This window comes from Heloderma suspectum, chromosome 5 (assembly GCF_057233095.1).
Source record: "Heloderma suspectum isolate Gila_16-S chromosome 5, 16-S_ref, whole genome shotgun sequence".
NCBI lineage: Eukaryota > Metazoa > Chordata > Lepidosauria > Squamata > Helodermatidae > Heloderma > Heloderma suspectum.
Window position 1 is genome coordinate 116,948,489 of NC_139462.1, and position 18,134 is coordinate 116,966,622.

The following is an 18,134-nucleotide window of genomic DNA, read 5'->3' on the forward strand; positions in this document are numbered from 1 at the left end:
TACACTCTGACTTCCTAAGACGCCATTATGATGTAGCAGTATTTCTATTAACTTACGTCATCAAACAAAATTAATTGTCCTTTAAGTTGGCCTCTAAAAAAATTTGAAGCATGAAAATGTTGCTTTCTTTATATTGCAGTTTGTTGAAATAAAAGGAAGTGTTTTCAAGAAGTTTGAGAAGAACAATCTGTTTCAGATGTCAAACAGTGGTATGTATGTTTGTTCGGGGAGGTAATTCAGTACATGCTACTAATCCACTATGTGTGGTGTAGTCTTGGAGCATGTGTGAAACCTGTGGGTGGATTTCCTAGAAATACAAGGTATGTGGTATTGATTCATAAAGATGTACATAATCAGAATTCATAGTGTTTCTCTTTGGTATGGCAAGGGACATAATCTTTTCATCCCCCTCCTTCCATATCTTCTTCTTAATTATTATGTTGCAATACTGGAAGTGTTGATAAAAAATAAGTCAGGTTGGGGAAAGCCTTTTCTCTCTTGAACAATGGTACCAAAAATGAAACTATAGATTAGTTAAGTAAATTTGTGCAGTGTATGCTTACAGACTTGAGGTTTTAGTGCATTTATTTATTTATTTGAAATATTTCTGAATCGCCCTCCACTTAATGAGAGCTCAAGGCAATTTACAATAAAACTATAAACACAATAAAACACAACAATTTCAAATGAAACTAAAACAAAACTGATAAAATACATAACAAAAACACAGGGGAACCTTCTAAAATCAAGGAACAGTCTTAATCAGTAAAAGCTCCATGGAACAGTGTAGTTTTTACCAGCCATCCAAAGGTTAATAACAAGGCAGCCAATCTAACCTCCCTCAGATGGGAGTTCCAGCACTGGGGTGCTGCCACACAGAAGGCCGTGCCTCAGGTCCTCACCAGCCTCACTTCTCCAGGCTGCAGAACACATAACAGGGCCTAAGATGAAGAACATAGCTTCTTGGCAGGTTCATACAGGAGGAGGCACTCTCTCAGATATCTTGGCCCTGAGCCATTCATATGATCTCAGGCTAATAATGTATTATCTTTCAAGTGGCATTTCTGAATTTCTTTTAGAGATCTGTATTCTATTTTGTATCTTAATACTTTGCTCAGTAAGAGTGTGTATTTGTCCATGCAAGGACTTTTAATTGTAAAACTAAGAGAGGTAAACAGTGCTGTACTAATCCATTCACTGCAGGCAGTGTTCTATATAGCTAGAAATTTGTCTGTAATCGTGCAAAATAGGACAGAGACTTAACCTTATTTTTAATGTGAGAAACTAGACAGAATATTTTAAACATGGACACTTATATCATTACAATGAACCTGAGTATAAGCCCATCTTGTGAGATTAAATCCGGTCTTCAGTGGATCTCATTAACCTCACACTTCAGCTGATACTGTACGCAAATTTAATTGTTTTAAATGCATAGTGCCGTTAAAAAATATTGGCCAGAAGCCAACATCACTGCTGTCATGATGGTACTTTCTCCCTTTCTCCTCCCCCTTGCAGTCCCCTGAAAATCTTCTCCAGAGGGTCCCCCTCCAGGTGAGGATGCTGCAGGGAGGAGAGTGTAGTGCCCTCCTCCGGTTCCACTGACGGAAGCCATTCCATGAGCAGAAACCTTTCATTGGATTCCACCCACGGAAAATTGGTTGTCAGTGTCATATGATAAACAGTTGTGAAGGCTTAGAAGTCCATTCCTGCTTTCTTAAACTAGAGGCTGTGGCTGCAATCCTATGCACACTCTCTGGGAGTAACATGGATTTACTTCTGAGTAAACATTCAACGGTTTATCCATCTCCCCCCTTAAATTACAGCTAGCAATAGTGATTAAACCAAGCCAGTTCACAGTGTCGTATTGTGGAATATAGCCTTTTTGTGTCAGATGTATGCCCTTCCCTGAGGAAGAGTGAAATTGTACATTATTCCAGATGTGTATTGAACAGATGAATGAATAAAGCCAACTTATTCTCCACAGTAGCTTGAATTTAATTAAATCATAGAACAGTTGTGAATTCATTTCATGCTCTTGCCTAAAAAGAGGCAAGGTTTTAGTAGTAATGTTACACAAATATAGATGGCATCCCTGTAATACCTACTTTGTAGTATTGGTAGTACAATTAACAGTAATATTTCTTTCAGTGACTCCACTGGAATAGTAAGCAGTTAAATAGTAAATTTTGTGCCATGTTGTATTTCAATGCTAAGTCGATTTAAATAACAACAGAAACCATTAAAATGTAAGATACAGGTTTTTCTCAAGTTATATATCCTGAAGATGCATAAAAGTATATGCAGTTGTTTTGAACTATTCTAGGAAGTTGCTTCCAAAGGCAGGTGGATAACTGTTGAAGGAATGACATGAACATCTCTTAGTCCCTGATGTATTTGAAATAATAAATAATAGAGCAGTGACTAAGTTGTTCTGGGACAGCAGAAGCAAGGGGAGGGAGGGATACTCGGACTTCTGTCACCAGCCAGAGAAACAAGGTCCATTGGGCGGTTGCTCTCCCTCACTTCTCTCCTAGAAAGAAACCATAGCAAGGGGAAGACCAGCCTGGGCCCAGCCATCAGTCAGGGAAGAAGCTCTGCCAGAAAGTATGCTGCTTTAACTTCCAGTTGCCCTGGCCTGCAGAAAGACACTTTGGCCTCTGCCATCAGCCAGAGGACTTAAAGCCCGCTACCCACATGGTAGTTGGGCCAGTTCTACTCCGGCCAAAACACCAGCAAGGGAAAAGCACCAGCTGGATATAAATGCCTGTTTACAACACACAACCATTCAGGCACTGTCAAACTAATGTCCCTCCAGTCCCCTTTTATTGTATGTCTTGTCTTTGTAGTTTGTCAGCCTGAAGACAGAGCCTGTGTCTTACATTTCAATGACTGTGAGTGCTTAGGGACACAGAGGTGTTGTCTGAAAAGCAAGATAAAGCAATAATGATGATGATGATAGGATAAGGAGGACTTTTCATACCCCATTCTAAAAACAATTAGAATGGATTTGGGGATAATAGGGTTAATTTGAAAGGCTTCTGAGCAACTTCTCTTCTGCTCTCTGCAAAGTAGCTGAGAAAAGAACTTTCTTCAATATAGTTGGAAATGAGGGAGAAGGCATTCTGTTTCCACACACAGACTTTGGTACTACCTAGCAGGGAGGTTTGTTCGCAATCTTCTTGTTGGCCTTCCCCTGCAGTGTTAACACATTGCTACTGGTGGGAGGGGGTTCCCTCCCTAACCACTCTGGGATGGCCATCTGATGGTGTTAGGATGGTTCTGCCTGATACAAATGCAACTAATGGGAAATAATACTGCCAATGATATTTGCATATGGTAGCGCTAATTCTTCCTTTCCTCACTTCATAGGCATGAATACTTGAATTTTAGGCAGCATTCACACTTAACCCTGAAGAACATTTTAGTGCTATGTGTATGAGCAGAAAGGAGCCTGAGCAGAAAGGAGCCTGAGCAAAGGCTTGTTTACTCCCCTCTCCTCCTCCCACATGGCTGAGAGGAAAAAATACACTATCATTCAGTTTCACGTTGTCCAGTTCCTGGCTTGTCCATTACCTGCGAACCAGGAATTGTGGATTAAATTGAACTCTAGTCAGTTGCTAAACAATCCAGGGTTTGTAGCAGGCTTTATCAAAGAGAAGTCCTGTCTTATTCTTTTTGACTTCCTTCTAAGTGCTGCTGAAATCCATCCATCCAACTTTAGTTCTGAATTTCTCCTTTTTGAATACAGTACTGGATTACAATGCTTTTCTTGTCATGAAATTCTATATTTTGCCACTGAGTAGATGTAAATATGCTGATAGGCAAATACCATGTTTTGAAAACATAAAGTGTTCCAAAAAAGGCCCAGTGTGCTGTTGTGTCTCGCCTAGCTCCAATGCACCAGCACAGGCAGCTCCAGGGTTATGTAGAAGTTAGATAATGTATGGCCCATAGGCTTTGCAGCTATCCCTGATGCTGCCTGGTTGAGGAGTTTTACAACTGCTCTGATTAGTTGTAAAACCTGTTGGCCAGAAACAGGGCAGTGATAATCTCTGGGCCAGGTATGCTTTGGAATTGCCAGGACTAGAGATGTGAAGGCCCAGGGGCAGGGGGGCAGAAAATTGTTTGTGTGGGGGGTAATTTCTTCCCAGTTCTTTACCTAAGGACTGCTTTTATTTTAATTTTATTGGAAAAATTGAACAGCTTTGGATTATGAAATATTCTCATTTAGAATGATGAATAAAATATTTAAGACAAAGTGTGCATATATTGTTACCCCCAGCCTTTACTCCCACTAAATGTTTTCTAAAAACTATGTAATAAGAAAACTTTTATAGAAAGACTAGAGATGTGAAATTTCTGGAAATAATGAAACATCAGGGGAATTTTTTTTTAATCCTTTCCGTAAGTTTCCCAGCATATTATTTCTTCCATTCCTTATTAATATTAATGATCTAATGTATCTTTTACTGATAGACATATGGGGATGCTCCAAGTCATGCTCAGTTTCCCAGCATGCAAGTAGAGTGACTATATCATAATATGGAAGAAATGTGCATGTTTGATGGTTTATGTTTTGTTCCACCGACTCCTGTTTTTCTTGGCTTCTTCTGGTTAGACGCTGTAGCAATCAATTAGGGCTACAATTCCCAGCATCTCCCAGCCAGCATGGCTGCCTGGAGGGATATTGGGAGTTGTAGGAGGACAGATATTGAAGCTGAAGCTCAAATATTTTGGCCACCTAATGCGAAGAGAAAACTCCCTGGAAAAGACCCTGATGCTGGGAAAGACTGAAGGCAAAAGGAGAAGGGGACGGCAGAGGATGAGATGGCTAGATAGCATCACCGATGCAATGAATATGAACTTGAGCACACTCCGGGAGAGAGCAGAGGACAGGAAGGCCTGGCATGCTATGGTCCATGGGGTCACGAAGAGTCGGACACAACTTAATGACTGAACAAAGGACTTTTTCAGTCTAAACAATCATAGGTTTGCACCTTTAATGTAGTTCTAATCTAAAACCCACATGTGAAAGAAACACTGTTGATTATTCTGCCACGGCCGCCAGATGTGATGAAACAACATGTGGGTTATCCCAACTATCCTTCTTTCTTTAAAAAAAATTAACTTTGGGGGTTGGGTCTATAGAACTCACTGCCAGAGTTTTTAATAAAGTTCTCAATTAGACCTCACTGCTAAGGAATGCTGCCTCAGCTATAAACCCATTAACTGCTCCCACCAGCTATAAACCCTTTTAACTGTTGTCACTAGAAATAATCCTCTCTAGCTAAAAGAAACTCAGTAACCTGAGTCCTATGGCATAAGCATGGGATTGGCACCACAAATAAACAAAAAAAGTAAGATGTTCATTAATGGAAATCACTTACAAAAGTGAATAAAATGTCACTGTTCAAATAATAGGTTGAAATTGCTTGGTTCTTAAATATGGTTGCTTACCACTCCTAAAACAAATCTTTCCCAGATAAATAAAATCTCATCAGCTTTTCCTTCAGAACAGATTTCCCTAAATTCCATCCCAGAAACAGGAACAGGTTTAGGAATTTCCCTAAACTTCCTTACAAACAGGAACAGATGCTGTACACCAGTCTTTCTCTGCCTCCAGTTCTTCCTACTTCTTCTGGCTTCTAGGGTGATTCAGAAGTTTCAGGGACTATTTGCTGAAGTCCCCTCTGATCAGACATAAAACAGGAACCTAAAATGTACTATGTATAACTTTCCCATTAAATTACCATGTTTGAGATGTGAAATTTAAAAGTATAGTTTATTCAGACAGTAATAACAAATTTACTGAGTTTACTGTTAAAAGTGTTTAGTTTTAATGATATTTTTATGAGCAAGCCAAGTTATACACGATATAATCTATGTTCCTAAAACAGTCTCCCCCAACCTGGTGCCCTCCAGATGCTTTGGACTACAATGCCCAGCATTCCTGACCATTGGCCATGCTGCCTGAGGCTGATGGGAGCTGAAGTTCAAAACATCTGGAGGGTACCAGGTTGGGGAAGGCTGTCCTAAAGCAACAACATGACTTTAGTCCTGTAAAAAGTGCTTTAAAAATAAGTATTGCTTATTTTTCCATTTCCCCCCAAATTTCAATTTTTTCTGGAAAACCCCCAAGCCTCTCCTCCCTCCATGACTTCAAAATTTGCAGAAATTTTACATCTCTAGCTGAGACATAGTTGCTTGCAGTTCACATGCAGTGGGAAAGGGCAGAGTCACATCAGTGGAGCTCTTTGTGAATTTTGTCAGAAGCACCCAAATTGGTGCAGCAACATTCATTCCCACTTTCTCAGGGTCATCTGGCAGCAACGTAAACCTGTTAAGAGTAGTTTCTCATAATGAATTCTTAACACACAACTTTGCAGAGGTAAAACAGTCAGTTCTCCTCTTCCTGTCTTCCCCCTCCTCGGTGAAATTATGAAGGCTGTGCAATTGTGTTGTGTTCCTAATAGACCTTCAGTATAGCAGGCCTCTAGGAAAAGCGATAATTTTGCAGAATTAAGAGTTTATTATTCTTTTTAGATATCAAGGAGAGATTCACCAACTATGTGTTGTTACTGATCGTTTGTCTAAGAAATATGGAGCAATTTTCATGGAATCCAGGTAAAGTCTACTTCCAGACAGAAAATATAGAAATGAAAAATTGCAACATATTATTTTGTATTAACTGCCAGCTGCATATAGATAATTTGGCTGTACCAGTTCTGATATAGAAGTAGTTCATTTTATTAATTGTTTAATTGCTTTCCTTGCATTATCACTGACTGATATTATTAGAGTTCTTCCCGTACATAATTTGAATTGTGTTTGGTTTCTGATGAATTAAAAATTATTTCAGTGCTTTAATTCAGGTAAATTGTTGCATAATGAATCCTATATAATTTGACATATTAACAAATTAAGTTCTGTTGCAATTTGTGTTGGAGAACCTGGCAGTGCCACCTACTGTAGTCCTGTTAGAGAATCCCCATTGTTAGCCAATTAACAGCCTGCTACAGTAGATTTTACTCTTCTTTTAAATACACCAAATAAGTATTCTAATAATAGTAGATAGGAGACTTGTCCATTAGTATAGAACCTAAAGTTGCACTGGCTGTGTAGTTCAGGCCAAACACTGAGAACCCTTATTTTGTGGCTTCTCTCAGAAAGTAACTGTATGTACCTAGGCCCCTGTGCAGACAGAGCCTCAGATGTATAGAGGACATTGGTAGTGCCAGCAGGCATGTTCCTGATCCACATTTCATCTCTCCACTGATTTAATATCTGCACAAAGGCTTATAGGGTAAACTGCTGTTTGCATGTTGTTCCCTTTATCCACATGGGCCACAGTACAGAACCCCCACTTCTCCCCTCTTACAGTTTATTGGAAATAGGTCCTGCCTGCCTGTGCAGAGTTCCACAACAGGACACTGACAAAAAGAAAGGAAACAAATATGAAATAGATGTTTAAGAACTGAAAGGCAAACAATACTGGAGAGAGAAGGCATCTGGCCTTTTCATCCCGTCAATACCTCTTTATCTCTGGAACAGGTCATACAGGACAGCTTGAGTGACAACTGCTTTCTTGGGCATTTTTCTTGCTCCACGAAGCAGTATTCCTTCCCCTCCCCCACAGTCAGTGTCATGGGAGAACCCACATGCCAAGAGAAGAAAGAGTCAGTAGCTCAAAAGAGCACTGGGATGGGGAATATAGCATGCGTTTGGGCCTCTTCTCTTTCTTCCCACTGTCAGGAGCTGCCTTCTCAGGCCCTCTCCTTTTCTGCTGAGGCACAATGAGCCATGGAGCTTTGTAAGGCCACTGAGTGAAACAGGCTCCAGGTCTCCTCCCCTGGTCCTAGAGGTAGACTCTATGTGGCTGAAAGCCATGCTGAACCATGGACCTTCCAGAGCCTAATTTAAAGGGAGAGTTTGCCCCTGCTCCAAAAGCCCTGTCTCACCCTGATAACCTTCAGAAAGTAAGCATTCATAATCAATGCTTTTTCTGCTCTTGCTCACACAAGAGAACAGGTACTAGGAAAGGCAGTTGTCCTCCTTGCCCTAGCAGTCATTTTGAGGCTTCTCCCTCTTCTCACAGTGGGGGCAGAGCCAGCTCCCCTATGTGTCTTAGCTTGTCTCTCACAATCTTTTTTCTCATGGCTACTTCCCCCAGAAATGTCAGAAATGCCAATCACTCTCTCAACTTTTCTGTCTCAAACTAAGCGAAGCTTACTTCAGCCCCACCCTTCCACATAGGGTCCTCTCCGTTTCATCCAGGGGGTTTCATACAGTATTTGATGCTGGCTTCAAGGTGTCAGACAGGGAAGAAGGGAAATGGTCTGGGGATGAGGGGAACCCACTCACAAGTAGCCTAAGGACAGGGTTTTTACATCAGCACATTTCCCAAAAGTGTTTGACACTTTTTAAGGTTAAGAGGCAAGCGCTAACTTCCGTGATGTACCAGCCTCCTGGCTTCACACAGTCTTCCACTCTCAAAAATCTATAACCACACGGAGAAGACTGTTTCATGATGCTTATGCTTGGGCTTGTGCTGACCTTAAAACTACTGTTCAAGAAATCCCTATTTCTTCAAGTTGGTCTGGACTCCAGTCTTAGGACTAACAATTTAAGGAGATAGGTCTCAACCCTCTTGGACATTATTAGCAGGGATGGAGATTACATGCTCTCCACTTACTTTGTCATTAAAAGAATTCCTTCAGGCTTCATTTTTTTATTTTGCCAACTCCTCGTTGCTGAATGTTTTTGTGGAATTTTAATTTGGTGTTACAAACTCTGCCTTACTCAACCTGTGAGTTCTTGGGAGGAACATCCTTGAAAGTCATAACTCTTATCTGTTTTTATAGCTATAACATCTGCTCAAAAAGTTTCAGAACCTGGAGTACTCTCTGTGGGCTGAGACCATTTTATTTTAAGTAGGATTATTTTCTCACCATAAGAACATAAGAAGAGCCCTGCTGGATCAGGCCAAAGGCCTATCTAGCCCAGCATTCTGTTCACACAGTGGCCAAGCACTGCCAGCAAGAATCACACCAATATGACATTAGTGCAAGAGCACACTCCCCCTCATGTTCCCCAGAAATGGTATAGAGGGGCATACTGCCTCTGGTACCAGAGGCAATATATAGCTTTCTTGACTAGTAGCCATTGATAGCCTTATTCATCCTCAAATTCATTTAATCCCCTTTTAAAGCCATTCAAAATGGTGGCCATCACTACATCTTGTGGTAGCAAATTCCATATTTTAACTGTGTGCAGTGTGAAGCAGTACTTTTATCTGCCCTGAATCTCCCATCATTGGGCTTTGTGGGATGATTCTGGGTTCTAGTAATATTGAGAGATGGAGAAAAACTCCTTCCTATCCACTCTCTCCACACCATGCATAATTTCGTACACCTCTATCATGTCTCCCCTTTCTCACTTTTTTTCTGAGCTATACAGTCCCGGAAATTGCAATCTTTCCTCATAGGGGAGTTGCTCCAGCCCCTTGATCATTTTGGTTGCCCCTTCTGAACCTTTTCCAACTCTACAATATTCTTTTTTAGGTGCAGTGACGAGAACTGGACTCAATATTTGAAGTGTGATTGTACCATAGATTTGTATAAAAACTGTATGATACTGGCAGTTTTGTTTTCAGTTTATTTTCTAATTGTTCTCATCATGGAATTTGCCTTTTTCACAGTAGCTGTACACTGGGTCAGTGTTGTCATCAAACTATCCAACACTACACCAGACCCATTGTTTTTATACTGAAAGTTAGGGCTCAGAAACTGACCCTTTGGTTCTTTTGTCTGCACCCTACCACCCCTAGGGAGTAGCAGTGGCATTTGTTAGATGTTATCTGGAGCCTTAAATTCTATATGGACCACAGTAGACCTCACAGCCAACATCAACAACAATCTCACGGTTCACCAGCCCTGCAGAGAAAGGGGTCCACTGCCATTCTCTCTTGGCACCCATTAAAGACTGCAGAGCCCTAATCTGTTTCTCCATTTTGTCCTTGATGGTATCCTAGCACATTCTGTTAGAGGAGCACCTGCTTCTGCAGCTTTTTGGGATGGAGCTCCCTTGAGGGGATTTGGAGAGCAGCAACACAGGTTGTGGTCCATACCTTTATGAAGCATTATTGACTCCTTGGCCTTTGTCAAGGATGACTTTGGTGACAGGATCCTCCCAAATATATGAATATTTGGGCAAGGGAAGATTAATGCCTTCCTTAGGACGTACTGGTTTTGAACATCCCCATGTTTAATGACACCCTGTTGAGGGGAGAAAACAAAATTCTTATCCAGCCGAATGTCTGTTCTCCTCATAGATAGATATAATTCCACCTGTAGCTCCATGCATTCTCAAGAGCCATGTCACTCTTTCCAGTTATGTTTTTGTTATTTGCTAGTTGAACTGACCATGTTCTCTCCCTTCTCTGCTGTTCATAAGGAATATCCTGGTTGCCTTTTCCTGTTAATATTTGTTCTTATTTAGACTACTAATTTAGCGTTATTCCTAACTTGAAATTTTAAGGGAAAGTTTCTCTTCCCAGGACAGATCTTTAGCCTGTCCTTCTGGTCACAGGAAGTGGGGCCCATCCCCAATCTTGAATGGCATCCTACCGGTGTGAAATGTCTTATGTTGTGTGTACATAGTTTTCCTTAGATAGTGGAAAGACATTGGGACAATGCAGACCCTTTGGCTTACAGCCAGCAAGTAACTGTGAGAGATTGCATACTGTGTGGTGCGGGAAACTTTGCCATTTTTGTCTTAATAGTTCAGTATTTATAACATGTAGACCTTTATAACTTCAACTTCTGACAGTACATACTTATACTTTTCTGACATTGTTTTTTGTTCCATATCAAGTTTGTACATATAACTGTTCTCCTCCCTTTACAGACCACCTTTGGGTATTGTTTCCAGATGTTTGTATGGTGATTGCATCAGAAGTTGCAGTGGACATTGTGAAACATGCTTTTATAACAAAATTCAATGATATCACAGCTGATGTAAGTATGTAGTTCAACTGCTAAACATTTAAATTTGACATTTATTGGGCTTGTTCTTTGCATTAGTGCAGTGCATCAGTCTGTTAGATGGAATGGTAGACCTTCTTATGCCCTATATATCCTCATTCAAGCCCTTCCTTTTGTCTTGATGCAAGCTACCTATGCATACACATAGAAAAAGAGATGGAGGAAAACAGAGCTCCCTATGGGGCATTTGTGAGTAGATCATTCCCTGAATTTAATGTAGAAAATCGCCATTTTCTTTGGACCACTTCTTACTCATGGAGAACAACAAACCTTGCTGACAACTTTGTGATATTTTGGTGCTAGCAAAGGTATTATCCTACAGTAGCTTTTGAATTACTTTGTATTGTGATGTCATCACATTTGAGCAGAGGTGGAGAAACACAATGGGATGATTTCACAGCCCAGGGAAAATGATCTTACACATGGGAAAAAACTCAACATGGGGATGTTGTTTCTGGTGGCAGATCCTGCCCTTCAGCTAGTGGTTGGACTTGCCTTGTTGCTCACTATCTCTGCCCTTCCAGCCCCAAAGAGCCCACCTATTTGGGCAGAATGGCTGCTTTATTCGCTGACTCACTCAGTTGTCTTCCTGAGAGAGGATATAAGAGGAAATTCTGTGTTTTTTCTACCTTCTTTTCCCCTTAAGTAGATGACTAGGCCACTACCTAGTTACCTACACACAGCCCAGGATCCATTTGTAGATCTACAGCCCATCCTGGACAATGACACTTCCCTCTCACAAGCCTTGGATGGTAGGCCTGTACTTGCTTACAGACACCTCCCCAACTTAAAAATGTTACTCACCAGAAGCAACAAGCCACATAATGAGGATACAAACACAGTGCTGGATTGAGCTAACAGAATATATTTTTTCCTGTCTCATATCATAAGAATCTGGTTATGATGCTTGCTCTTCTCTGATAAATGAGTGTTTGAAGATAAACAGTGATATGGCACTAGGTGTGCAAGTCTTAACTTTATTTTTATAGTTTGTAACAATAATGATCCTGTTGCTGATATTAACTTTGATAGTAATGAATGGAACTGTGTTTGTTGCTCTGTTCTCAGGTCTACAGTGAATACAGAGCCAGCCTTGCATTTGACCTTGTTAGCAGTCGACAGAAAAACGTAAGTGGTAGAAGAGAAGGTACCAACAGATGCCCCTGCTTTAATTCTAGAAAATAGAAGCCAGTAGTTAATTAGAAAATAGTTATTTTCAATGGTTAGGAGAAGCTTACTTTGCTATTGTGCACAGGAAATGAAAAGAATGTATTCAGGTTTAATGAAATTTCCTTGAAGTTTAATTTTACATTAAAAGCAGTTTGCTTTCTTAACATTCTGTTTTAAAATGCAGTTATCTGCAGCAATCAAACTAAATATCCCCCACTATTAGCATCCTTGTGCTTTACTCATTGCTTTTGCAGCATAGATCTATGGAGAATCGCAGTCAAAGAGCATAAGTCACTAGTATTTCACTTTGTGTGAAGTTGAGGATACTTTTGTACTTTATTCAAAAACATACCAGCCCTCATGAGAACATAATGTATTATCTAATATTCTTTCAGGGCACTAGGAAGTGCGCTCTCTCTCTTTCTCTCTCGCTCTCTGTGGTGACGTTTATCACAATAAACCATTAATAAATGAATATAGGAGGAGCTATCCTAGTTTTAAAGGCTTATGTGGATGTGTGTGGCTTTCCCTTATTTTTATGAATTTCAAGACCCTGCAGTAGATAATCTAGCAGTAGTATCCAAACTGACTTGATCTTCCCTTATGGGTCAGTGAATATAAATTGCATTAATTTTAATAGGATCAACACAAAAACATTATATATTTTGTTAGTTTGAGGATAGTTTCACCAATTGAAAATATGCTCTTGTTATTTTCCAAATGGATAACTTAGAGAAGGTTGATACCATCTAAAATGTGTGATCAATCTCACTGGACCTTGTTCTGTTACTTTTATTTTCTACTACTTTATGTTAAAAACTGAGGTTCAGTTCTTTTTCCCCAGGCATACACGGATTACAGCGACTCTGTTTCCAGGAGAATGGGTTTTATTCCTCTCCCGTTGGCTGTTTTAGTAAGTCATGTATTGCTTGTCATACACCCCTCAGTAACTGGTGAAAATTTTACTAAACTATGAAATATTAAATATTTTCCTGAACTGTTGAATTAGTGTATCTGAAGGGGGAAATGAAGTGATATAGATGCAGATAATGCAATCTACCCAAGTACTGTGACATAAAACTTGGGGTAAAAATGACGTTCACTCTTATTTAGCTATCTTTTTAAATTAAAATGTCTCTGTGGACTTTATAGCACTAATTTGTGAAGCTATTGAATGTGGATTTCAATTTAAGCTCAGATGAAGCTGTCTGTCTTAGTCATGTATGGTCAAAGAAATGGGAATATTCCATAAGCTTCTCATGGAAACAGTTGAAAGTGGTAAAAGCAGCACCTCATAAAGTATTAGTCGTGCTTAAACAGAATGCAGATATGCAGAGTTTAACCTTCTTACCTAAGCAGTAGCTGCTTTCTCCTGTTCCATGACAAGCTGGTTTTAAAGTTCTTGCTTTAATTTACAAAGTAATATGCAAAGAGGCATAAGGGGCGCTGCTGTGGGTGGTAATGGTGGAGGAAAGAAGACTGTAATGGTGGAGGAGAGAAGACTGTTGGGCATGAACTCATGGATGTGAAAACAGTCATTCTTTTTCCTGGCCAGTCTTTATATCTCAACAGGCTGCACTCAGGGCCAGTGTAGATGTCTTAAATGTGGTTAAGAGACTGTATGCTCCCTCCCGTTATTCCCTAATTTGTCTTGCATGAAAATTTCCCCACCCACCCCTTGCTCCTGTCTGCCTTTGGGACTAGCCTTAACCGCAGCTTAATCAGAATAAGCCAGAAGTTGCTAACCAGCTTCACAGGCTGCAACCCTGTATGAGTAGTTAAACATAGCAAGGATCATTTTTATCTGAAAAAGGAGGGGCTGGGAGGAGTGACGCCATGGCCCACTTTTAAAAATAGTTAAGAATAACATCATGTTACTGGAATCATAACTCTCTATATTGCAAGTGATGAGGCAAAATTTGTCAAAAATAATTATTTGCTAAATTTTACAAATGATTTAACATAAGTTGTACTAATATTTTCATTTTTGCTGCATGCTAATATCGCTCCCTTTTTGTAAACTTTCTTAATCTCTATTAAGTGTGCCCCTATTGTTTTAATGCATTTTTTCCTCTCTAGCTCATCAGAGTTGTTACAAGTTCAGTAAAAGTACAAGGAGTCTTGGCTTATGTCTGTGTTGTTCTCTTCTATTGTGGGTAAGTGCAAATCAAACCACTTGTGAAAAGTGTACATTCATTTAGGAAACTTGAAAGATTTAACATGCAAAAAGCAATATAGAAGAATAAAGTCATGATTTGGGTATGTTTACACTTTGTTCTTAACCAATATACCAGCACAGCGGGGCTGGCAACAGCTGCTCATATGCATCTTAACAGCAGTGGCAACAGAAAGGGGAGAACACAAGGAGCAAAGTGCTTTTCTGGATTGGGGTGATTATGGCAGGCTTTGTTAGATTTCTGAAAGAGAAATAACAATATACAGTCAGGGCCAGAAGTATTGGAACAAGGATAACTGTTTTGGCAGTTGGCCTCCATACACCACCACATTGAAGTTGAAAGGAAATACACCCAGATGGAGCGAAGTCAGGACTTTCAGCTGTAATTCAAAGGGTTTGACCAAAGTGGGGCACTAACCATTCAGGCAGGACAGCCAGTGGCATACACACACCCCCATCGTTGGTGGCTCATAAGTAATGGAACGAATGGCTGACAAGCAGCTGCATGGCCAGGTGTGGCCTGTTTCCTGGGTACCCCTTGACCAATCAAGCAGATAAAAGGCCTGGAGGTGGTTCTCAGTGTTACATTTGCATTTGGTAGCTGTTCACATTTGTTCACCATTAACACAACAGTTTGGAACATCCTGAAAAAGAAGGAATTAACTGGCAAGTTCAGCAGCAGCAAAAGGCCTGGAAGACCACGGAAGACAACTAAAGTGGATGACCGCAGAATTCTGCTCATGGTGAAGAGGTACCCTTTCACAACATCTAGCCAGGTCAAGAATGCTCTTGCGGAGGTAGGCATGTCATTGTCAACATCTACAGTCAAGAGACGGTTTTATGAATGTAAATACAGAGGCTTCACAACAAGGTGCAAACCACTGGTAATGCTCAAGAACAGACAGGCCAGATTAGCCTTTGCCAGCAAACACCTAAAAAGGCCTGCCCAGTTCTGGAATAAGGTTCTTTGGACTGATGAAACCAAGATTAACTTGTACCAGAATGATGGGAAGAGAAAAGTATGGAGAAGGAAAGGAACAGCTCATGATCCAAAGCATACCACATCATCTGTCAAACATGGTGGAGGCAGTGTTATGGCATGGGCATGTATGGCTGCCAATGGAACCGAGTCACTGGTGTTTACTGATGACCTGACTGCTGATCAAAGCAGCAGGATGAATTCTGAAGTGTATAAGGCTATACTTTCTGCTCAGATTCAGCCGAATGCTGCCAAACTGATAGTATGCCACTTCATATTGCAGAGGGATAATGAAATTATCATAGAGCAAAAGCTACCCAAGAGTTTCTCCAGGCAAAGAAGTGGGATGTTCTTCAGTGGCCAAGTCTGTCACCTGATCTCAACCCAATAGAGCATGCTTTTCACTTACTGAAGACAAGACTGAAGGCAGAAAGACCCGCAAACAAGCAGCAGCTGAAGGCAGCTGCAGTGAAGGCCTGGCAAAGCATCTCGAGGGAGCAAACTCAGCATTGGGTCATGTCCATGGGTTCCAGACTTCAGGCAGTCATTGACTGCAAAGGATTTTCATCCAGGTATTAAAGGCGATCCTTAAGTTTGACATGATGTTGGTTTGTTCCATTACTTATGAGCCACCAACGATGGGGGTGTGTGTATGCCACTGGCTGTCCTTCCTGAATGGTTAGTGCCCCACTTTTGTCACACCCCTTGAATTACAGCTGAAAGTCCTGACTTCGCTCCCATCTGGTTGTGTTTCCTTTCAACTTCGATGTGGTGGTGTACAGAGGCGAACTGCTAAAACAGTTATCCTTGTTCCAATATTTCTGGCCCTGACTGTATTTCACATTAGTGCTTCTGTCCTAAACATATTTTCAATTAATTAAGCTCTGTTATTTTTAATAAACTTTCAGATAATCGTGCTTAGGATTCTAGTGTTATTTTAATTTCCAATTTATGATTCAGTTATAGTTTCCAGGTACTACCAATAGCACTTGATCTGACTAGTGCAAGGATGGGCAACTTGTGGACTTCCAGATGTTTTTACCTACAACTCCCGTCATCCCTCACCACTGGCTATGCTGGCTAGGGCTGATGGAAATTGTAGGCCAAAGCATCTGGAAGGCCTCAAGTTGCTTACTGCTGGACTAGTGAATAATAATGGAAAACCTGTTCCATTTACCCCAAGTTTCATTTCATGTGAATGTGAACAGGCTTGTCGCTCTTTGTCCTATGGCCTTCAGCAGATGTATGACAGGCCTCCGTTGCCATAGTCAGTGGCTTGGAAGTGAACCTGTAGGCTATTTTCTAACTCCAGAGTCCTGTTCCCCAGGTCTGTTTTGTCACAGACAAATGGATGTGAGCCATGGGGAACCTGTCGATTTCACATATATAGCCAGCTGGATGGCTTTGTTGTATTTGACTAGCATATTGTGCGGACACCTACACACCACACATTCTTCTTCTGAAGTCTCCTGCTGTCATTTTGGGTAAAAAATCAGCACTTCCCCCAATACCTCTAACTAATTTTTTGTTCTGCAGTCTGGTTTTCTGCATTGTAGAAATTCCACAGGCAAAATTATCAGGTACTCAAACCTGTGGAAAGATTGGTTCATTTCAGTACAGACCTTTTTCTAAACTGTATCTTTCTTCTGGAATGTGCACACAAAGCCATAATGCAGTTCTACATATAACTAAAGCCCCTTGATCTGGTCCTGCTAAAGTTAGTCATGATTTAGGCAGATTGAAAGCCATGGGAATTATCATTAGTCACAGCTAGCTTATTTAGTTGGTTGTTGTTGTTCAGTCGTTAAATCGTGTCCGACGCTTCGTGACCCCATGGACCAGAGCACGCCAGGCCCTCCTGTCCTGCGCTCTCTCCCGGAGTGTGCTCAAGTTCATATTCATTGTATCGGTGATGCTATCTAGCCATCTCATCTTCTGCCGTCCCTTCTCTTTTTGCCTTCAATCTTTCCCAGCATCAGGGTCTTTTCCAGTGAGTTTTCTCTTCGCATTAGGTGGTCAAAATATTTCAGCTTCAGTATCTGTCCTTCCAATGAGCAGTCAGGGTTGATTTCCTTTAGGATGGACTGATTTGACCTCCTTGCAGTCCAGGGGACTCGTAAGAGTCTTCTCCAGCACCACAGTTCGAAAGCATCAATTCTTCGGCGCTCAGCCTTCCTTATAGTCCAGCTCTCACAGCCATACATTACTACTGGGAAAACCATAGCTTTGATTATACGAACCTTTGTCGGCAAGGTGATGTCTCTGCTTCTTACTATGCTGTCTAGGTGTGTCATAGCTTTCCTCCCATGGAGCAAGCGTCTTTTAATTTCATGGCTACAGTCACCGTCTCCTGTGATCTTGGAGCCCAAGAAAGTAAAATCTGACACTGCTTCCATTTCTTCCACTGCTATATGCCAGAAAGTGATGGGGCCAGATGCCATGATCTTAGTTTTTTTAAAGCTGAGCTTCAAACCAGCTTTTGCACTCTCCACTTTCACCCTCAACAAGAGGCTCTTTAGATCCTCTTCAATTTCTGCCATTAGGGTGGTATTGTCTGCGTATCTGAGGTTGTTGAGAATTCTCCCGCCAATCTTAATTCCGACCTGTGATTCATCCAACCCGGCATTTCTCATGATGTACTCTGCATATAAATTAAATAAGCAGGGCGACAATATGCAGCCTTGTCGTACTCCTTTCCCAGTTTGGAACCAATTGGATGTTCCATGTCTGGTTCTTACTGTTGCTTCTTGACCCTCATACAGGT

The 18,134-nt window shown here is 40.9% G+C and overlaps 1 protein-coding gene across 4 annotated transcripts in view; it reads left to right on the forward strand.

Annotated features, from left to right (window-relative positions):
- TAPT1 (transmembrane anterior posterior transformation 1) overlaps positions 1-18,134 on the forward strand; it is a 73,431-nt gene that overhangs the window by 50,754 nt on the left and 4,543 nt on the right. For all 4 annotated transcript variants that reach the window (XM_084857064.1, XM_084857060.1, XM_084857062.1 and 1 more), the window contains 6 exons: positions 140-209; positions 6,547-6,627; positions 10,909-11,018; positions 12,114-12,173; positions 13,060-13,128; positions 14,295-14,371. In XM_084857064.1, coding sequence (XP_084713190.1) covers positions 140-209; positions 6,547-6,627; positions 10,909-11,018; positions 12,114-12,173; positions 13,060-13,128; positions 14,295-14,371 — 467 coding nt within the window. The remainder of the gene's footprint in view (positions 1-139; positions 210-6,546; positions 6,628-10,908; positions 11,019-12,113; positions 12,174-13,059; positions 13,129-14,294; positions 14,372-18,134) is intronic.